The 23947-nt window shown below is 35.7% G+C and overlaps 1 protein-coding gene across 6 annotated transcripts in view; it reads left to right on the plus strand.

The window, feature by feature from the left end:
• Positions 1-23947, plus strand: part of Adck5 (aarF domain containing kinase 5) — a 255110-nt gene that overhangs the window by 150230 nt on the left and 80933 nt on the right. For all 6 annotated transcript variants that reach the window (XM_090402087.1, XM_090402088.1, XM_090402090.1 and 3 more), the window contains 2 exons: positions 1756-1837; positions 21794-21964. In XM_090402087.1, the coding sequence (XP_090258213.1) occupies positions 1756-1837; positions 21794-21964 (253 nt within the window). The remainder of the gene's footprint in view (positions 1-1755; positions 1838-21793; positions 21965-23947) is intronic.

Consider the following 23947-nt stretch of genomic DNA (forward strand, 5'->3'; position numbering starts at 1 on the left):
AAATGTGAAGCTCAGCAAGGAGAATTTATCAGCATTAGATTATGCTATACTTTGCAGAACTATATGGGGATGTGTTACAGCAGACTTAAAAAAAGTACAATTGTGAGCTTATCAGAAAACAATTAAGAATAATCAGAATCTGCACAGGACCCAGCATCAACTGGGAAATGGAAAGAACCAGATAATAGCCCTTAAAAATGATGATGATAGCAAAATTGCTAAAAAAAAAATAGAAAGGAAATTTTGGAAATTGTAGAATTCTATCAGAAACTGTACAGTAAAGATGATGATAGGATAATAAATATCACACCTAAGGACAAAGGTACCACCAGTTATATAAGAGGAGGCTACCCATGCTATCAGGAAAATGGACCGAGGAAATGTCCCAGGAGAAGATATTACTACAGATATCTTAAAAGTTGCTAATCGACAGGTGAAGAAGTACTTACCCAACTGTTTATGAAATGTCTTAATGAAAGCTGAATTCTCATGGAAAGGAAGAATGCTACAGCGATTCTTTTACATACAAAAGGGCACAATAGAAGACCTAAAAAAAATTACAGACCTGCTACCCTCCTATCTGTAATTACAAGAAGTTACAGGGGTGTTGTCACACTACTATCCTTTGCTCAACCACATGAACAAGCAGGCTTCAGAAATGGCTGCAGTACCATAGATCACATACAAGTACTATAAGAATTAATAAAGAAATCCAACAAATGCAGACTTCCACCCTGCTTGGCATTCATACACTGTGAGAAAGCATTGATTTCATACGAACATCAGCAAGAAGGGGAAAGAATCAATATTAATGGAGACCACCTTTTGCTGATGGCATCATTATTTTTGCAAAGACTCCAACCAAATTACAAAACATGATTCAGGAACTAGAAAAAAAAAATAAAGATTGGGGGAGGGTGACTGAAGATGAACTTGGAGAAGATTAAAGTAATATTCAACTTTACAGACAAATCAGACAGTATATATATTGATAATGTTAAGATTGCTGGAAAATGTGTATAACTACATCTATCTAGAGCCAAAGATTACAGATGATGGCAGAATCCAGGGAGAAATAGATGTGTGAAACTGGCATGGAGTACATTTGGTAATAAGCATATCTTTAAGAGCACCTTATCCTTACATTCAAAAAGAAAAGTCTTTAACCACTGCATCCTACCAGTTCTTACCTATAAATTGGAAATCCTACCAAGATACATCCAAAGGCTGACAATCATTCAGAACATGGAGAGATGCATGTTAGTAATTACAAGGAGAGTTAGCAATTCTGTCAGTCAGTTCTTCTTGTAATTACATTGCTAGAAGAACTGAACAACATTGGACTACAGAGATAATGAACTGGATTCTAAGGGACTGTAAAAGACCTAGAGGAGAACCATTTAGCTATCGGAGGGATGAATCAGGAAACACGGAGTGACCTGGCAACAAGATGCCCAAGAAAGGACTAAATAGAGAAATATTGAAAAGACTCATACAGCAGTGGATTGAAAACAGTTGTTGATGATGATATAACTAATTTTGCTGAATTGAAGCCTAAGCTGTATACAGGGTGGTCATAATGTCCTGCACCAGGACTGGTTCAATGTCAGCATCACAATTAATGATAATTTATCATGCAGATATTTATTAGGAGAAAGCTTCATTACTTTGTTGCTGGTCTCATGTTACTCATATTATGTTCTGTTTAATATTTAATCAAAAATAAAAAATTAAAATTGGCACAATTTTTTTTAGGTAGATAAGAAACTTGTATTGGTATTTGCTGAACAGATATTTCATACAGGTTTTGTTCATGCTGATCCTCACCCAGGAAATGGTAAGTTTTATTATTATTATTATCTTGTACCTTACAAAAAAAAGTATAGAGGTAAAGACCATGCCTCTCCTCCCAAAATAAAGTAAATCTCTGTCTTATCTCAATAGAAAAAGATTTGCATATCCCTATGATTCAGAGAACTATATTTGCAGCATCACTGCAAACCCCCATCCCCCAAATATAGCAATGTAGCTGACAGCTCCATGTTTTTTTAAAAAAATTTGTCATAAAACTTGTATAAAAAGTATTTTCATCAGCTGGACTTAAAATGGACATCAAACCATACCTTGGATTAGCAGTGTAATCTATATAAGTTTTAGGACTTGATTTATTGTTGTACAACTTGATAATTGCTGTAGCACTTGCGTGATCTGTTGGCAATTGCACTAAGTAGAACAAACTAATGTTTACACACTGAGAGATTAAGTTTAGTTTACTTCAGTAGTGTGCAAGTTATTATGTGTAAAATGCTTTTTCTTTGTATATGAATAGGAAAAGTGAACAGAGAATTCCGATTAAATTTTGTTGTAAAGCATGTCTTTCTGCTACAGAAACTTGTCTGTAGAAATGATACAAAACGTGGCTCTGAAACTGATCTAATGTCTTCAGGTGGTATTCACAATTTCAGAATAGAAGATGACAAGAGAAATGGCCATCCCACATCAATGCAAACTCAGGAAAACATTGCTGCTATCATTGAGTTGGTGAAGAACGATCATCACATCACATCACAGATGACAGTGGAGGCTTCAAACATACTTAAGAACATTGTTCTTCACATTCTGAGTAAAGATTTGGGGAAGAGGAAATTGTGTGTGCATTTTATCTCACATGCCTTGACATCTGAGCAAAGTGAAAATGGAGTCACATCTTCTCAAGGCATTATTGTGATGACAGATGCAGACAAAAATTTCTTTGACAAAATCATTAAGGGAGATGAAAGTTAGTGTTTGGCCTATGATCCCAAAACAGTTCAGAATGGGTTGGTGAGACATCTCCAAGACTGAAAAAATTGACATTCCAAAAGTTGTGTATCAAAACAATCCTGATATTTTTTTATTTTTTATTTTGGACTCTCAAGGCATGGTACACACAAAGAATTAGTACTGGAGAGAAAAGAACAGTGTTCAGATCAAAAGTGTCCCCCATCCTTTTCACACTTTCCTTACTCATCAGATTTATCCATTTCAGACTATTTTCTGTTCCAAGTTCAAAAAAACGCTGAAAGGACACTAATTTGTGAATGTTCCAGCCATCCATAAAGCTACGACTGATGAAATGAAGACATCTGAACAAGCAGAATTTTCTGCGTCTCTCCAGAAACTACAACCATGTTTTATCATGGTTGTAGTTATCATTTTTGTTATAAAACTATGAACTGCACTGTGTACCAGCAAAATGAGACAAGATGGATAGGAGAAAGTAATTTGAATAAAGAAACTTTTCCCATAATGCATAGCAGTATATGCCTCTGGAAGGAAGTATGTTTTGCATTATGAGATGCTAAAATTAATGTTGAAGTCAATAGCTTGCATATACAATTAGCCTAGTCATGAAGATACTTCACAGGCAAACTTTGCTTACACTTAGATAAAGGATTGAACAAGAATATAATTTTCTTGTCAAGTATAATTTATTTTGCGACCAAGTGAACAAACTTTTTTTCACTTTCTTTGATCCAGAGTATTTTAATAATAAGGCTATTGAAAGTTTTTCTACTTGGTTATACTATAAATCAAAGATGCTAAGAAATTATTGTTGCCTTAATCCTTTGTCCAAGTGTAAGCAAACAAAGTTTTGTGTGTGAAGTAACTTCGTGACTAGGCAACTGATATATAGAAGCTAATGACTTCACATCACTAGCCTGAGTATCCCATAATTCAAAGCACATATCCTTACTTCTCATAGAAAGGCTTAGACGTTGGTTGTACATGCTTACTAAATAACTTAAGGAAATTACAACGTACAATAGAATATACATTAAATTAAACTTTAATATATTTCCAATATTTCGGCAATGTCACATCAAAGGAACTTACATTAAAGACACGTGCATGCAATCACTAAACACAGTAAATGAGAAACGAAGTGAGGAAGCTATGGTTTTCCTAAAAATCTTGATGGTGCCCCCTAGCGGGCTATGTAGATATTCTTGGCCGTTGGGTTGAAGGTCTCCTGATGTAAGCTTACATCGGGAGATTACATCATGAGGGTGCAAACCGATCAGTTCACAACAAGTGAATGAAGTTGCTATTACCATTGTGGAGCAGGCCATGAATAACAGTTGGTTCCTGCAATGCACATGCTGTATCAAGACACATGGATGTGCCTTACACAAATGTCTGGAAAATTTTATGGAAGATTCTGCACTTCTATCCATTCAAGATAACCCTGCCACATGAGTTGTACCTGCAGGACTATGAAAGTCTACTGACATTCGCTTTAACATTCCTGCTCAAGTAGAGTTGGACTATGCATGGCCTAGGACGATTTTGTGGAGAGATGAGACTCACTTTCACCTGAATGGAGCTGTGATAATACCCATAATTGCCCATACCCATGAAATACCCATAATTGCAGAGTATGGGCTACGCAAAACCTGCATGCAATCCAACAAATACCTTTGCATTCATTCATAGCTATTTTCTGGTGTGGGTTTACAGCTTTGTTTATCATTGGACCATTCTTTTTTAAGGATACTTGTTTTGCTGCAGGGGAGTATGCTGCCCCAGTGTGGGAGGCATCCGCCCATGCGAAACATGTGTCTTTAAATGATACCATTAGGATCATAACCGGATGCCTAAGACCAACCCCCAGTCAACAAGCTGTATCCCTTAGCAGGCATAGCGCCACCAGGCATAAGACGTCAAGTGGCCAGTAAGATGGAGAAAAAAAAGCAGATGACAGACGAAAGACATCCAATGTATGGCAATATCATCACGGCTTCTCGACTCAAATCGAGGCGTAGTTTTATGCAAAGAACTAAATCACTGATTTATAAACCTGAGGAGCGATGCCTTGTTCTATGGAGGGAATCGGTTCAACTTCAAGAAGTCCCCATAATTAAGGAAGAGTTAACCCAGGGATATCACCTACCCTATAGCACCTGGAGGACTCTGAACCGTCTTAGAATGGGAGTGTCCAGATGCAAAAGTAACCTAATGAAATGGGGTTATGCAGATGATGACAACTGTGACTGCAGAGACGTCCAAACTGCTGAACATCTTTTATGTTGCCCAAATCTAACCGATGTGTGCATTCTGATGGTCAATGACAAGGCGATACAAGCCTCTGTTTTTTGGATTTAGAGGATATGATTGGTGTTCTGGACTTGGAAAGTAAGTAAATAATAAGGTAATGAATGTATTAGATTAGGGAGAGTCATATACAGTAATATTCGTGGACTTTGCCAAAGCGTTTGATAGATTACTACATGATAAGTTTGTGTACAAGCTGTAGATGGGAATATGTAGTATATCGGTTAGATGGATCAGAGATTGGCTCTCTGAATGATACCAGCAAGTTGTGTATGATGGAGCAAAGTCTTAAAAAAGGAGAGTAACCAGGCATACCCCAGGATTCTGTTCTTGCACCATGCTGTTTAAGTTGTTTGTAAATGATATATCATGTGAACTGACTGGGAATCTTCAATTGTTTGCTGATGATGCAAAGTTGGGAAGAATTATAAGTAGAACTACTGATGGTGATTCTCTTTAGGAAGATTCGAATAGACGTTTGACTTGGACAAAGGAGTGGGGTTGAAGTTTTAAGATTAAGTGCAAGGCGTTGCATGTTGGAGTGCAGAAATATAAGCTTTATACTATATTGACAGTGCTGTACTGCAGGAAGTGGATGAGAATTGAGATTTGGGAGTAATGCTTGACAGTAGACTGAAGTTTAGAGGGCATATTGCAAGTGTTGCAAAGACTGCACATCATTGTGTCGCTATGGTAAGAGTTGTTCTAGCATATAGGTATAAGGAAGTGGTTGTACCACTGCATAATGGAAAGGGTCCAGAAACGAGTGACTAAGACAATATCAAGACTTTGGAATGCTGGCTATGGAGAGAGGTTGAAGAAATATGGATGCAAAGTTGGTGGATAGAAGGAAAAGAGGTGATATGATAGAAATGTTTAAGTTAATTAGAGCAGTGGTCTCCAAAGTGTGGTACGCATACCTCAGGGGCACGTAAGTCGATACATGGGAGTACGTCAAAAAAGTTTTATATTGATAGGAAAAAAATTAAGTAATTAATTAAAGATAAAGAATATTACTTTCTTTCATCAATTAAACATATATTTAATATAGACAGATGTTATAAAGATCCTGTAAACTTAAATTTGCGAGTAGCGCACATTGGGCGACTTTGCATAATCGTCCATGGCAAAGCTGTCATGTTTTTTAAAACTAGGGAGTAAATCTCTTACTTCTTATCATTGCCATTGTTTGTAGAGCAGCCTAGTGTTGACAAGCCCAACTAGAGAAGTAAAATTGTTTAGTTATCCTGCATCTACAGATGACACCACAGTTGTATTAATTATTTGACTATTAGTAGTAAGTTTAATGATTTTTTAGTATATATTGTTTCTGTGCAATTCCAACGCCTTTTTGTGCTTACTTTTACATTTACACTAGAAATAGCGAATTAATATTATCAAAATTGCTTACATTTTTTAAAAGTGTTTGATATTATCAATAGTAAATGAATTATATTTAAATTTTACAAATTAACCCTCACAAAATGGATAAATGGTTAAAAAAATTTCCTTCAAAGAAACTCTTTCAATCAATTGGGGGGTATGTGCTATTTATTTTTTCTGTCTTGTGGGTACGCGATCAAAAAAGTTTGGAGACCACTGAATTAGAGGATTTTATTGGATTAATCTAGAGAGGATTAGAAGGTGATTAAAAGAGTAGAAGGTGAGAAGGGAAGAACCAGAGGCCATTCCTAGAAGTTATGTGAGAGTGTTATGAAAAAGGGTTTGAGGAGTAGATTTTTTACATGGAGAACTGTGAGTGAATGGAATGCATTGCCAGAATATGTTGTTAATGCAAGGAGTGTTAAGGATTTTAAGATTCGGTATAAATAAGTTGTCAGTTGAATGAATCTCCCACAATGAGTCTGCGGACTCCATGGAGGGTATAATAATAATATAAAAATCTTCCCATGACTTTTGTTTAGCTCCTTTTACATATAGCATAGCTCTCGTACATATTTCTTTCTGTTCTTTTAGGACATCCGTCAACTTATTTGCTAGGAATTTTCAGTATGCTTTCTTATTTTCGGTCTGCTTCTTTATTCTTGTAGATAAACTTATACGTTAGGTAGACATCTAATTTTTTAGGAAATTACAATGTAAACTATATTATTAATTATAAAAAACACTTTTTTCAGCAATGTTACACTGCCATCTTCAGGATCACAAAATCATATGTGCATGCAGACACTCACGCTAAGAAAATGAGGCTGAAGAAAGGCAACTGAAATCTGTTGTAGAGTCCTAAAGGTGTCCTCTCCCCTAACAGGCTAAAATTGGGCTGTCTCGGCCATTGGGCTGATGATCTTAATAACTAATCAACTAAAACCTTTAAACTTCTCCCCCCCTAATATACGTACTATCAAAAATCCATAAGCAAAATGTACCATTACGTCCCATTGTGGATGGCATTGATTCTCCCACTTACAATTTAGCCAAAGTGCTCACACAATATTCTGGAACATACCTTCACACAAAAAAAACTCAGCCCACTTTAAAGCCAGTATAGAAAACCTCTTACTCCAACACACTGACATAATGGTCAGTTTTGATTTCTCCTCCTTATTCACCAGTGTTCCACTCAAAGATACCTTAGACCTCATCCAATCCAAATTTCCTCCCGATATCTCAACCTTATTTCAGTTCACAATGAACTCAGGCTATTTTCTTTGGCAAGAAAAATTCTACAAACAGATAGAGGGAACAGCCATGGGTTCTCCACTCTCTCCATCCCTAGCCAACTTCTTTATGGAGACCTTTGAAGAAAAAGCCTTCAACTCTGGCCCACATAAACCCACTGTTTGGCTATGCTATGGGGATGATGTGTTTGCTATTTGGCTGCATGGCCTGGATACATTCCACAATTTCTCAACACGCTTAAACAATCAACACCCCAAGAATCCAGTTTACCTTAGAAAAGGAAAACAACAACAACAGCTTCCCTTTCCTGGACACTCTGATTACACACCAGCTTGATAGCTACATTGACCAGAGTAATCCCCCCCCCCCAGCAAAATTAATCAGTTCAGATTACAAATTACAATGCCTTAACTACTGAACTTAATCATATCCTTAATGCATTCTTAGCCAATGGCTACAACCCCCAAAAAAATGCAAAAAATACTAAAACCTGGAAAACAACAACAACAGCCTCCCTTTCCTAGACACTCTGATTACACGCCAGCTTGATAGATCCCTGGTTTTCTCTGTTTACAGGAAACCTACACATACAGGTAGATACATTCACCAAAGTAACCTTCCCCCCCCCCCTCCCAACAATATGGGATTATAAAAACTCTATATAACAGAGCAAAATTAATCAGTTCAGATTACAAATTACAATGCCTAACTACTGAACTTAACCTTATCCTTACTGCATTCTTAGCCAATGGCTGCAACCCCCAAAAAATCCAAAAAATACTAAAACTAGTTAACCACAACCCTTCCCTCCCACTTCATAACAGAGATTACTCTAATTCTATCACCATTCCATGTATCTGGAATACTTTATCCAAAAAAAACTAACAAAAATCCTAAGAAAATATGACCTCACAACTAGTTACAAACCACATAAGAAATTGGCATCTCTTATTCACTCCACCAAAGACCAGTCACTTCCCCTAGACCTTTCTGGAGTGTACCAAGTCCCTTGCAGTTGCAAACTGTCCTACTGCGGCCAAACAGGCAAGATAGCCAATATCAGGATATCCGAGCACAAGGACTACATCCAGTTCCACCAGTACAGTCACTCAGGACTTGCTGATCATACATTGGACACCCACCACAGAATACACTGGAAGAACGCCACTTTATTATACCCCAGCAAGTCCAAGTACGAAAGATTATTCCTTGAATCAGCCTCTCTGAAAAACTTCCCAGACCTCAACAAATTTGGGTGCATGAGACTGCCCCAAATTTAGGAAGCTTACATTCTAAGATCATCAGACCCATGCCAAGATAACCCAATTTAGCCTGCTAGGGGGCACCTTGAGGACTCTAGGGCTAACTTCAGTTCATTTTTTCAGCCTCATTTGCTTAGTGTGAATGCCTGCTTGTACATATCTGTTTTGAGATCCCTGAAGATGGCAACATAACATTGCAAAAATATAGATAGTTATTAATTAAAGCTTTTATAATTAATAATATAGTTTGCATTGTCATTTCCTAAAAAATTAGAAGTCTGCTTCTTAACTTCTTGTGTTCACTACATTCCTTCCTAGCTGAATCAGTCAATATTTTCTTTCAAGTTTGCCACCGAGACTCCAATGTTTGGTTCTTGTTTGTGAACTGTTTCATTTTTTTCTTCAATATTTTTTGTATAGTTTTGTCTACAGTTTACCTGTAACAGCTGCTCAATTTTAAATTTTTTCTTTTTTGTGACTTACTTACATACTGTTCTTTTCAATGCGATATTCATTTTTATCCTTAAAACTAAATGTCATAGCTTTAATAATTTTCTCATTAATCTCAATTTCCATTCTCCAGTGGGGTGAACAATAACCTATTGCATTTCATTGCTAACAAACAGAGTCCTATCTTGTTTCAACAAGCTACTTTACTTTCCCTTACTTTGACAAATGCTCATCTCTTCACTCAAGGATTCTCTTTCTTGGCAGAATTATAATTATAATTCAAGAATAATAATTTTCCTTGATATAAGGAAAAAAGAGTTGATATGATAGAGATGTTTTAAGTTAGTAAGGGAATTTTATTGGATTAATACAGAGGAGGAATATAAAAGAGAAGAAGATGAGGGAGTGGTGACCAGAGGCCATCACCAGAAGTTGTGTAAGAATGTAATGAAGAAAGTTATGAAGAGTAGATTTTTTTACATGGAGAATTATGAGTAAATGGAACACTTTACCAGAACATGTTGTGAATATAGAGTGTTAAGGATTTTAGGGTTCATTATGATGAATATGTCAGTTGAATGAACCTCCCATGATATGAGCGTGCTGACTCTATGGAAGAGTGTGACGATAATAATATCAAGTGATAAGGAAAAACCACAAAAGTTTATAAATGATTAGTGCAATCACTTTAAAGTTAATTCTTTTAGAATCCAGAAATTATTGACTCAAGACTAAATAAAATACATCCAGGGCTTGACAAATTATGCAAAATCCTACTTGCAACAAAAAAAAAAAAAAAAAAAAAAAACCTCACCCAAGACTCCCCCTTCATTTTTTAATTGTGTCCCAGTAAGTCAGTAGGAGTTACATAAAGTGATTTTGGGAATCCTACATTCATTATTTATTCATTAACCCTTTCTGACCTGAATTTTTTTTTCCAAGTGAAAAAAAATTTTCTTTCTATTTATTTTGTTTGTCTTTAGGTCTAAAAAAGCAAGAGTATCAAGTATTTTTCTGAAAAATACATTTCGGGATAGGAATTCTGAAATGATTCCAATTGGCATCATTAAGACATTGTCATGCGGATATTAAATATTCTGAAAGCGTTTGCTATGTTGGTGTGGTGACTTTCAAGTCATTTTATGGAATTCCTTGAAACAGTTTTTCTCTTTGTTCAGGCAAAGTGAAACATTACATTTCCCACACTTCATTCTGCTGTAACTCTTGATACACGGTTTGCATCTTGACTTGTCAGGGAGGTACTCTGGCCAGTGACCCACACCATCATAGCGTACATCAGCAACAGGACACGATGCTTTCTCTACCCTCTTCTTCTTCGATGGTCCTGGTTTTGGTGAGTCAGGTGGGTGCCCTCTTGGTTCATTCGTTCCCCTTTTTAGAAGGCCAGCAGCAATATCACACACAAAATCAAGCAGTGGTTGATGTTTTTCATTCTTCTGATCACAGTGTCTTCTATACAAGAGCCATGCATTGACACATGACATGTTGATCAAATGAAATACCATCCTCAAGTAGAAGCGATGGCCCTTGATGTTGGTACGATATAGCTGAACAAGCATGTCATGCAGATCAACACCTCCTATAAAAGTGTTGTATTCTTTGACTATTGATGGATGAGGGACATTCACATGTTGTTTAGCAGCAACAGATCATCTTCTGACATTTTCAACGGGCTCTTGAACTTTTATACATGGAGATAAGGTGAACTGCCTTATTGTCGAACCATTTCAGTAGCATGATATTTTCATTGGTCTCTACTCTATAATCATACGAGCCTTGACCACTCTTCTTCAAAGAAGCATCTGTCTGCAAAGAGCAGCCTGCTAATCTGTTCTTCATGACAGTTCCCACCATATATATGCCCAACTTTTTCAGTTCTACAGCCAGGTAAAATGAAGTGAACCAATTATCAACAAATAACTTATGGTTCCTGTGTTTAGGCAAATCCTCATCTAGCCTTGTGACCACATTGCCACTCATAGCTAAGGGACCACCTTTCACTTTTGTCCCCTTGCCCACATAAATTTCAAAATCATACACTATCCCACTTACTCCAGCCTGTGCAAATATTTTTATCCCCCAGCAGTGTGGCTTGCTCTTTACATACTGTAGCATAGATGTGTGAGACTTGAGTGATATCATCATTTCGTCAACTGAGTTGTGTTCCTCTGGCTCGATTTTCAGAAAATTTTTTCTCAGAGATTCCACGAATGGCCTAATTTTGAAGAGTTTGTCATAGTCTTTATGCTCTCTTGGAACCATGTTACCATTATTATTTATATGCAAATAGTTCCTCAATTTGCAAAATCGATCACGTGACATAGTTACTGCAATATGCTCATAACATGTAGAATCAGACCGATACATTCTGTATTTTGGCATCTGAACAACTCCAGCCAAAATATGTATACCAATAAATTTGCACATTTCAATCACAGATGTGTTGATAGAATTTCCTGTTTTTTGCGTAGAATACAAATTTGTTTGGTCAACTAAATTTTCTATGATACTGTTATTAATAAATTTTTCAAAGTAATTCAGTGGACTTAAGTCGTCATTTGGAGGATTAGATAATGTAGAATTATAGGTTACATCTATTGCTTCCATGTTTTTGTATCACTACCATCGATTTCTTATGTCACGTATAGGTGGCTCACCTTGATTTTGTGTTTCAAGTCGCACACCGAGGGGGTATGTTATCCTCAACTCCATCATCTTTATCACCATTCCTCCTATGAACTTCCATAGGCACACTGTAGCTGTCTACATTGAAAGTTTCACCTGCAGCAGCTCCTTCATCTGAAGCTCTGCCTCGAACAGCTGTCCTCAATGTCTCCTTCACATCATCTTGCAACTCAGCATCCGATATATCCCCTTTTAGGAGAAATACAATTTCTTCAGATGATAATGGCCTCGACATATTCTAAAAGAAAAAGATATCAAACTCATAATTATATTGTGACACACAATGTACAAATGCCTAACTTTATATCATGAAAAATAATCTAAATAACTAATGCTAGGATACATACTCAGGATTATACATAATTTCTGTTCTTCATTGATAACACTTCAAGCGTTATAAATGTCTGCAGAAGAAACTAATTTTTAAATTATTGCCTTTCTTGTACTTCACCATTTACAAATAATTTACAATTTTTTAGAGAAAAAATTTGACCCTGAGCTGGGAATCAAACCCAGGTCCTCCACGTTACCATTGTGGAGGACCCGAGTTTGATTTCCAGTTCAGGATAAGATTTTTCTCTATAAATTTTCAGAAGAAACTAAATAATTCGCACAAATAGCCACATAATCGCGAATAAACAAGAAGGTTGTATCTAACATGTTATTATATACACGTGACTGACTGATTCCAAATGGAATCATTATATTCTGGTAGCAAATATTCAACTTCTGAGCTTATACTCTATAATTCAATATATGCATATTATTCTACAGTTATCTAAGTCATAAAAACCGGTATTGGCAAGATTTATATGTATAATACATACCTGTTATTATTTAAGGGCACCACGATGCGGATGTAAATACACAAAAGGAAAATGCGTGTGAATAACTGATCATGATGAAACAGCAGACAGCTGTAATTCGGCAAGAAATGGAACTATGACGTTCGATACCAATTGGAATCATTTGCCACATAATATGGGCTATGAAAGCCAAGAAAGTTAGTAATTCCAATTGGAATCATTCGGGCAGAAAGGTTAATTGTAGGATAACTGTATTGATCTCATATTAGAGGCTTAATGGAATGAAAAGCACTAAGAAAGGATTAAAAATGTTACTTAAGTGCTTTTCATTCCATTAAGCCTTTCATCTCTGTTACTGAGACATTGTCAGGGATTATAATGAGATGTTATAATCACACACACACAACAAAACTAAGTGAAATGTATGGATGAAAAAGTCTTCTTAAATACGTGGATGTAGTTTTATGTGTGTGTTGGGTCTCATATTGTAATCCCTGATGATGTCTCATTGTGACTGAGATGAAATATTGGAAGAATTAAGTAACAGTTTTAAACCTTTCTTAGTGCTCTTTCACTTCATTAAGCCTCTAACATTAGTTTCTCCCATCACTTAAGCCTTCACACATTTGCTATATCATTGTTTGGAGAACATTTCCAAGAAGGAAAAATCAATGAATAATAAGAATAGGAAGAACAGTAAAAAATAGCATTGGTTTTTTTTTTTTTTTTGAAAAAACATACTTTGTTTAGTACTAGAATATTATGCACGTGTGCACATTCTTTTGTTTTCATATCCAGTCTGCAGCTGCTTTCCAGCAGTCAAAATCTACTTCCCGTGGACAAGCATATTTGTCAAGCCCTGTATGTGTGTGTGTGTATATATACATACATACATACATATATACAGGGCCTGCAGATGCATGTTATTGAAATACACACACACGCGCGCGCGCACACACACACACACACACACACACACACACACACACACACACACACACACACACACACAGGGGGATATGTGTACGTATGTGTATATATACCAGTGACATCGTGTGCCCATTTCAGTTGGGTGTACTGCCATGTGGCTTATGCAACCCATGTTACAAAATTCAAATCAATTTGACCACATTTTGTCACTGTATGAAAGTTTTAAGAGTGCATAGTGCATCAGCATTCAATTTAATTGGTCCAGTGTAATTAATTGTAGGATAACTTTGATTACTTTATCAATTAATTGTAACCAAATTGGCATAAAGTGGGAGAGCAATGTTTCTTTTAAGATATATTAGAAAACAATAATGAAGAAGAGTGCTATAATTGGTTGGTGTACTTGAATTACTCAAAGGTGTAAATATGTGAACCATCATTAATAAGTCGTGAGAATGGAAAATGTAAAGGAAAGAACAAGTGTAAACGAATTATTAATAATTAACATTTGTGATATGTGTGTCCTATAAGTTGTTGGGTAGAGTGAATAGAATGTGATCCTATGAAGTCTAGACATGAATAAGTGATTTTATGATGGCATAATTAATAAAAAAAAAAAACATGAGTAGAGAGAAAGAGATTTGTTTACAAAGTATAAATAACTAACCAATAATAAACAGCCATTAATACATTTATTAGCTCAGTTAAAAACTATAGGGAGAGGCTAATCCAATGAACTAATAATGTTGATCAGGCAATTCAATTAGGTGTAGCAGAAATACATGTTGTTTGATGGAGCAACAAATCATCTCGTAAAATTTGTTGTGCATGTTGTGTGTTTCTCTGGTTTATATATATTTCACTTCATTTTCTTAGAATATTCTTTTGTTACTGAGACTCAATATACAATAATGGAACATAATATTCAATCATTATTGGAATTATCCCCACTTTCGGGAATCCTATATTCATTATTTATTTATTTGTTTATTATTTTATATTATTTAATTTTTTTTTAGTGTCAGTGGCTCTTCTGTCATATCAATAATACATATCTCACATATGCTAGTAGATCAACAACTTCTTATAATACACAGAAGTATTCATTTTTATTCAGGGATAGATACATTTTTCTATGTCTGTTGTTTCCAAAGACTAGAATAAAAATGTCCCTATACTGTTAAAAAAAAACAACTTTCCAACCTCAATAGATGCTGTACTGCATAAGCAAGAAAAACGAGTAGCTTTTTTTTATCACTGGTTACAATAAACAGACAATTAACATCTGTGTACTGTATTTAGGACAATTAGTGTAATCAGAGACAACTCGAATGACACACTTAACGGAAAAACACTCTGTTCCTGCAGACTATACTGCATGCATGTGTCAGAATTCTATTCTTGAGGGACACTTGTGACATGAAATTAAGAATTATCAACATGTTAGCACAAGAATATTTTAATATTTGTCAAAAATTTCAGCCTGAAATTAACAGACTATCATCAGTGGCTTGATAATAACAGTTTTTACAAGGTAGAATACAAACAATTGATCATTCAAAAGTAGAACGAGCTGCATGATGTTACATTGCTAAGCACTAAAGAGAGGTAAATTTCATCAGAGTGATGAATAAATTATAGGTATCAATTCACAATTTCATACAACAATCTTAATTCAATTAAAGATAACATTAGACTAATGTAAGAATTAGGTCTCAAAAAAGAAAAAAAAAGTGTGTTACCCAGATTAAACTTTCTTATATTTTTGACAAGGATAGGCAATCATTTTGATTCAAGTTAGGGCATTGAAGTAAGGCCTCAGCACTCTCTTTGAATAGGTGTTCGAATTTATAGCGACATCTGTGTAGAATGCAAGTCCTGGACCAGAGAATGTTGTGGGTTGTCTCTATCCCATGTTGCACCAATCCAAACTTATCAGATTTGTTATGTGACTGCAGTCTGTCATACTTTGGACAAACCAGACACTCTGTAGAAAAAAGAATACAAGAACATCAATTGTACATTCTTCACAACAAACCCGATAAGTCTTGATTGGCATAACAATCTCTGGTCCAGGACTCACCTTCTACACAGATGTCAGTATAAATTCGAATGCCTACACAAGGAGAGTGCTGAGGCCTTACTTCAATGCCCTAATTTGAATTGAAATGATTGCCTATCCTTGTCAAAAATATGGGAAAGTTTAATCTGGATAACACACTTTTTTTTTTTTTTTGAGAACTAATTCTTACATTAGTCTAATGTTACCTTTAATTGAATTTATAAATTAAGATTGTTGTATGAAATTGTGAATTGAGACCTATAATTTATTCATCACCGATGAAATTTACCTCTCTTTAGTGCTTAGCAATGTAACATCACGTGGCTCGTTCTACTTTTGAATGATCAATTGTTTTATTTGAGATGCCGATGGTAGGGAGGTAACTGAATTAGTTGATATAGTGGAATTACTGAGTGAGTACTTTGCAAGAGTATATCATTCAGATGGTGATATTGCAGGAATGAAAGATCCAACAGGTTATATGAGAATTGAGGTGAATGAAATAGAGGTGAATAGTATATTACAAAACCTTAATGTGAATACCGTGGACTAATGTAAATTGCCGTGGGCATGGATGTTTGTGATTTTCTTTGGAAATACTATTGGTGGTGGTTGGTGTAGTTGCAGTCAGTTGGTGAAGACAGAGTTGTAGAGCAGGTGCCCTCCCTTGATGAGTCTTTGCACTCCCTGGAGGTGTCAAATAATAATAATAATACATCTGTGGTATTTCTATATATTTCTATATAATACATTTGTGGGTTTGGATGGTATACCATCTCGGGTCTGTGAAGCAGCAAAAGAATTGTCAGTGCCCTTGACCATTTTGTTTAATTTGAGTCTCGGGCTGGGTTAGTCCCTAGGGGGTGGAAAGAGGGGAATATAGTACCATTGCATAAGAGAGGTTCCAAGACTGCTGTTGCAAATTATCCACTGATCAGCATATCAGGAGTCATTGTCAAGGTTTTGGAGAAAGTAGTCGAGAAGAATGCAGGAATGGATAGGTGATAACGGGATACTGTAAGGGGGGACAGCATGGTTTTGCGAAGGATAGATCATCCCTCACTAACTTGCTCACGTTTTATAACACAGTGACGGCTGAGCTGGATAAGGGTAATGGGTTTACAGTCATACTGCTGGACCTTGCTAAGGCCTTTGACAGGATACCACATGGAATTCTAATCAGCAAACTGCAGCATATGGGGGATGGATAGGAGTGTGGTTGACAGAGAGATATCAGAGAGTAGTTTATTCAGGAGTAGAGTCCAAAAGACGGCCTGTGACTAGTGGTGTGCCGCAGGGTTCTGTTCTTGTACCACCACTATTTAATTTGTTCATTAATGATATCGGAAAGGATCTGAAAGGAACTATTCATTTGTTTGCTGATGCAAAGTTGGGTAGATCAATAGAGAGTGCACAGGATGGCAAGATGATTTGGATGGATTGGGGAACTGGGCTAAGGAGAATGGATGTCAGCTTAATATGGCAAAGTGTAAGGTTATGCATTTTTGGGGTGAAAAGATTAGCAGCAGTACACATTGGTGGAACTGTACTCCAGGAGATTGACGAAGCCAGGGATTTGGGAGTGTTGGTGGATGGGGAGTTGAAGTTTAGAGGGCACATTGCAAAAGTGGCTAAATCAGCTCATCAAATCACTTGGTTAATAAAGAATACTTTGACGAGCAGAGACAAGCAAGTTATTGTTCCTCTGTATCGAGCCTTGATAAAACCCCATCTTGACTACTGTGCCCAGTTCTCGGCGCTAAGGTTTCTTCTTGATAGGGAGGAGGTAGAGAGGATCCAGAGGCTAGTGACCAAGATGATAGCAGGTGTATGGAATGAACCTTATGAGAACAGGTTGAAGATTTGTGGGTTGCAGACATTGGTTGATAGGCAGAAGAGGGGTGATATGATTGAGCCATTCAAATTACTGAAGGCTTTCTATAAGATTAATTCAGAGGATATTTTTGTTCCTCTGTATCGAGCCTTGATAAGACCCCATCTTGACTGCTGTGCCCAGATCTGGACACTAGGGTTTCTTCTTGATGGGAAGGAGGTAGAGAGGATCCAGAGGCTAGTGACCAAGATGGTAGCAGGTGTATGGAATGAACCTTATGAAAACAGGTTGAAGATTTGTTGGTTGTAGACATTGGTTGACAGGCAGAAAAGGGTTGATATGATTGAGACATTCAAATTACTGAAGGGTTTCTATAAGATTAATTCAGAGGATATTTTTCAGAACAGGTCTGGTGGTGGGAGGACTAAGGGCCATCCATGAAAATTGGGCAAGAGTGTGGGTAGCAAAGGCGTTAGAACTAGGTTTTTTGCATGGAGAGTGGTGAATGAGTGGAATAAATTGCTAGAGTCTGTTGTGGGTGCCATGACTGTGAGTTGGTTCAAGGCAAGGTATGATAGATACGGTGTGGAAGCTGAATAGTTGTCGACATGATGTTTAGGGCCCCCCCCCTCAATGAGTCTAAGTACTCTTTTCACTTGGTTAGACTATAATAAATTTAGTTTATTATAGTCTAAATTTATTAAGAAACTAAGTTTATTATAGTCTAACCAAGTGAAAAATAACTTTTCAACATCTTTCTCTAAATCCAGAGTAATTTAATAAAAAGGTGGCACACCTTTTGGCAACTCCTATAGGTAAAGATGACCTTGCCATTGCTTCTGCCTAGTATCTCCACTTCTGGGCCTGGCACCCACTGAAGAGACCTCAATAAAGGTGGAAACTAGTCTAGGTAGTGGCCCTTCCCTTAATGCATAGCATTATACATATCTGCAAGGAGATGTGTTTTGTATTATGGGAGATACTGAGATAGGAGTGATGTTAGCTTGGTCCACCTTTGCTATGAGTTGCCCGGTGTTGTACTACCTTACTCCAGTCCTGAAGATATTTTCAGGCGCAAACTTTGTTTGCTCACACTTGGATAAAGGATTAAACTAAATTTATTATAATCTAACCAAGTGAAAATTAAACTTCTATTCCTAAAGTATGGGAAATTGTCATACAAAATTGTGTAAAATAAATTTTATTTATTTTTTTTTATATTTATGTCATCTTATTTTAATGTAATTTTTTCCCCCTCCAGATATATTTTAATTTAATTCTATAACACGCTACTGCACGCATTGGGATTCCATTGTAATCATGCACCCTAACTCTATGTCATTCCTAGTATTTTTTGAATTAACTGTACTGACGATGTCCTAAGATACTTCAGATGAAATATTTACTTTTAAAAGTTATTACTGTGGTTATGTGTATTTGTTTAGTCAAAAAAGAATAGTACTAGGAACATTTCTTTTGAGGCAGGTGACAGAAAAAAAATTAAGGTCCTTCACAAAAGCCATTATGTAATGTGATGTGATGTTTATACAAAAAAAAAAGTTGTAAAACTTTGCTTCACAATCCAAATCTGAACAGAAATGATAGTCTGAAGTCATCCCTCCTATGGAAAATAACTCTATCCCACATATTCCATAATATGTTTTTTTTTTCTTTTTTTTTAATTAATAATTTTTATCTTGTTTCAGTTTATGCAATTAGTACCTTACTGCATTTTAGACTGTTCTATTCTGTGAGGGTAGCCTGAAAAGTTCTCGGCCTCGACCATAGATGGCAACACTATCAGCAAGATTTTTTTTATTCTAACTTGGTACATCTGTCATAAGCATCCATGTGAAATTGCAAGCCATTCTATCAAGTAGTTTGTTCTATACAGCTGTCTGAAGTCTATTTCCCTTGAAATGGATATAATTGAGTATCGTGCAGTTATAAAATTCTTTGTAAAAGAGGGTTTAACGCCAAAAGAAATGCATTCGAAGTTCATAAAAGTTTATGGGCACTCTTCTCCTTTGTTTTCGACAATTAAGAAACGGGCTGCTGAGTTTAAAAGTGGCTGTACCAGCCTTGAAGATGATCCATGTGGACGTCCAAAAGTGTAACAACACAAAAAATCGTTGATCAAGTGCACGATATGGTATTGATGACCTATGAGTCAAAGTGCATGAAATTACTGAGACTATAGGCATTTCAAAAGAACACGTAGGATATATTTTGTATGAAGAATTGCAAATGAAAAAGCTTTGCGCAAAATGGGTACCACACTGCCGAGTTTAAAAGCCTTGAAGATGATCCACGTGGACGTCCAAAAGTATAACATCACAAACAATCAATGATCAAGTGCACAATATGGTATTGGATAACCAGTGAGTCAAAGTGCATGAAATTGCTGAGAATATAGGCATTTCAAAACAACGTGTAGGATATATTTTGCATGAAGAATTGCAAATGAAAAAGTTTTGCGCAAGATGGGTGCCGTGCTTGCTAACAGCAGATCAAATCTCTGAACAGCGCTTGGAGCATTTTAACAAGAATAAAACTTACTTTGTGCATCATTTTATTACTATGGATGAGACTTGGATTCACCATTACACACCAGAATCCAAACAGCAGGAAAGTTCATGGCATCACTGTTTTGGGATGATGAAGTATTTTGTTTATTAATTATCTTGAAAAGGGTAAAACAATATATGGGGAATATTATTCCATTCTTTTAACCAGACTAGACGAAAATATTTGTGAGAAAAGACCCGGTTTTCAGAAGAAAAAAATCATCTTTCATCAGGACAATGCTCCTGCCCACAAAGGTGTTTTTGCAATTGAAAAATTAAGGGATCTGCACTATGAATAGTTGGAACATTCACCCTATTCCCCAGATTTGGCTCTCTCTGACTTCTTTCTCTTCCCAAAACTGAAACTCTTCCTCACTGGTCAACGTTTTTCTTCGAATCAAGAGGTGATTGCAGCTGTAGAGGGGTATTTTGCAGATCCTACTAAGGACCACTACAGGGATGGGATAATGATGCTGGAGCATTGCTGGAATAAATGTATTAGTCTTAAGGGAGATTATGTTGAAAAATAAAAATAATTTTGAAATTGTAAATTTGTTTTTCATTGTTAGAACAAGAACTTTTCAGACTACCCTCATATATCATGTCATCAGCGTGTAATGTAGCTCACGTGTTCTCACTTTTGAATCTTCTGGTTATCTGCTTTACTTGTTTAATTTAAAAGTTATATTTAAGAAAGATACTCTAGATCGGGTATGGCCAACCTATGGCACATGCTCCCAAAGTGGTGCATTGCACCCCAATGATGATAATAAAAAAAAGTAAACTTCTATATGCAAAAAAAGTGTTAACCAAAAACCAATTTGTAGAAAAAAAGCCAAAACTTAGTAATTAAATTTTAGCGATATTATTGTTTTAAGCACATCTTTTACACTTCACTTGTTTAATCTTGAGGTGCCAAGTCTTAGCAACAGTAGTGTGTTTCAGGTTTTTGTTAGTCATTTCACAATTGATACTCGTGTCATACGGAGTTGTGTTTTGTTCATCCTTTATGAACATTTGAATGTAAAAATTCATCAAAGTGCAAATGAAAATGAGCCAAAAGAAAACAGAAGGCAATAGTAAGCATGAATTCAATGAATATTAAATTTCTCTATATTAACCTATTTTTACAGGGAGTTTTTAAGGGTACAAGAGTTGTATGGCACATCTAAATTCATACTTTAAAAATTGGCACATGGAACATAAAAGGTTGGCCACCTCTGCTCTAAATACTAGAGTGAAAATTTTATGCTAAGCTAAAAACATTTCACATAAGTTATTCCACAATTACTAATTATTTGTTATGCTGCTTATGTAATTAATTGTTGTGTAATAATGGTGAAAGTAATTAACATTTATGTAAAATTTCATCCATGAATATTTTTCCTACAGATAAAATAAAATTTTATTTTTTTAACCGAATGCTCCCTACTGTTATCTAGTTTTTGTTACAAAAGGAAAAGATGACGAAGCACGGTTAGTATTGCTGGATCATGGGTTGTATGAAATAATCCCAGAAAAGTATCGAATTTCATTATGTAACTTGTGGAAATGTATTGTTTTGAATGATCACCAGAATATGAAAAAATTTGCTGCAGAGCTTGGTGTGAAAGGTTAGTATAGAATTTTTCATCCTTGTTCTGAGTGAGCTAACATAATGCATTATTTAAATTTATCAAAGCTGTGAAAAAAGATGTCATACTAAGATTAATTATTCTATTACTATAAAATATTATTGAAATACTAAGTTGATGGGTCCAAGGTTCTGTAGTTTTATTACATTATAGTTGCCAATACAGTGATCTTTTAATTATCTGACCCTCAAATAAACATTTGAGGGTCAGATAATTAGATAATTCAAACTTTTTACAGAGATGTCCCACATAGGTTTTTTAATAGTATACAATTATACTTATAAACCAAACTAAAAGTAAAATAGCATACAGAGATATTTATTTTAAAAATTGCAACTTTTAAATTTCTAACTTAGCATATTAATGATGATAAAAATATCTCATGAGATGGCTAGGCTTGTTCTTCAGCATTTTTTAATTTGGAGTTTACAATATATTGCCACTCATTCCTTGGAATAAACTGTGATGGATGAGTTCTTTTCAAGAATCTCTCAGCAGTTGTGCTTCTACAACAGTATTTCAAATCTAATCAGAGAATGCATCTACAGAGTAGTGTACTAGTAAAAATAGAAGTACGGTACACAACACAGATGTGCAGAACATTGGCACATCAGAGAATTTGAAAACAATCTTAGATGTTAAATCAAATTTTGATGTGGCAGTAACTACATTGCAGTCATAACCACAACAGTAACTTACAATGTAATATAATGTTAACAAAATAAATTTAATGCTATATTGTGTTGAAATAAATGAATGGAATAAACACTACATGCAGGAGTTGTGCTCAAAAATTATCAGTAATATTAACTATTGCTTCACCTCCCCAGAAATGATCTCGTGACAGCTTCTAGTACTGCACCTTGTAACTGTACTTTCATTTAATCAACTCATTACTTATCTGACCTCAAATTGATTTCCCACAGGTTAGATAATTGAGGGATTTCTGTATTCTTCTTCTTCATCCCATAGTCCACCAAGGACTGTAGAGTAGATATCAGGAAATATTCTTTACAAAAATCTTCCACTCAGTCCTTGATTGACACTTTGCTTTCAGCTCTATAAGTGAAGCACCTGTCCAATTTTTTATATTGTCTATCCAATTTACTAGGTGTGCCTCTTTTTCAAGTTCATGGAGTAAGTTCTTCAAGAACTTGCATTGGTTGACCATTTGATTTGCTGATATGATCAAGCCTCATAAGTTGTTTCCTTCAAATCTTATATATGATGTTATCTTGGACCAGCAAAAGAACTGATTCTATCTTATTTCAAAATTTGTGATATAATCAGTGTATGGTATCTTTAGTTGTCTGTGGCACTTCCTTTCAAATGCCAGCATCCTCTTAACTAAGCAAACTGAATTAACTTGTGTCACTAAGGTGTGATCTGTTTGTAAGCTTCTTGTCTGTCCACAATAGGTTTTAGTTTTTGGCATGCTGTTGTTGCTTTTGTAATTTTTGTTGTAATATCCTGTCTTGATCTGCCATCTTTATTAAAGATATTGCTTGGGTTTTTAAAATGATCAACTTCTTCTATAGGTGTATCCTTCGGTAGGGTTTTTTCAATTTCTGCCAGAGCACTTCCTTCTTAGTCAGAAGCACACGCACACACATTGGTCATCATTTTAGATTTGTAGGTACTTAAGGTTAGGCCATATTTTTCAGTGTATAAGCTAATTTTGTGGTGATTTCATGAATATCTGATTTGTTTTCTGCTAGAAGATCAGTAGCAAATTTTAGATGGTTCTTCTTCTTCCTCCATTATCACAGTTCTCCAGGGCCTCATTTACATCATATTCAAGGAAGTAGTTAGATAACATTGCTGATAATTTGCACCCCGGTCTCACTCCAAGCTCCATTGGTAAAGGAGTACTATAATTCTCCTTATTTCAACCATCATTTCAGATGAGTGCAACGATTCAATTAGTTGTTATTTTGTTGTCTATTCTGTAATGTTGCATAA

The sequence above is a fragment of the Typopeltis vanoorti genome, chromosome 12 (genome assembly GCF_054136105.1).
Source record: "Typopeltis vanoorti isolate ZY-2024b chromosome 12, IOZ_Tvanoo_1.0, whole genome shotgun sequence".
In the NCBI taxonomy this organism is placed as follows: domain Eukaryota; kingdom Metazoa; phylum Arthropoda; class Arachnida; order Uropygi; family Thelyphonidae; genus Typopeltis; species Typopeltis vanoorti.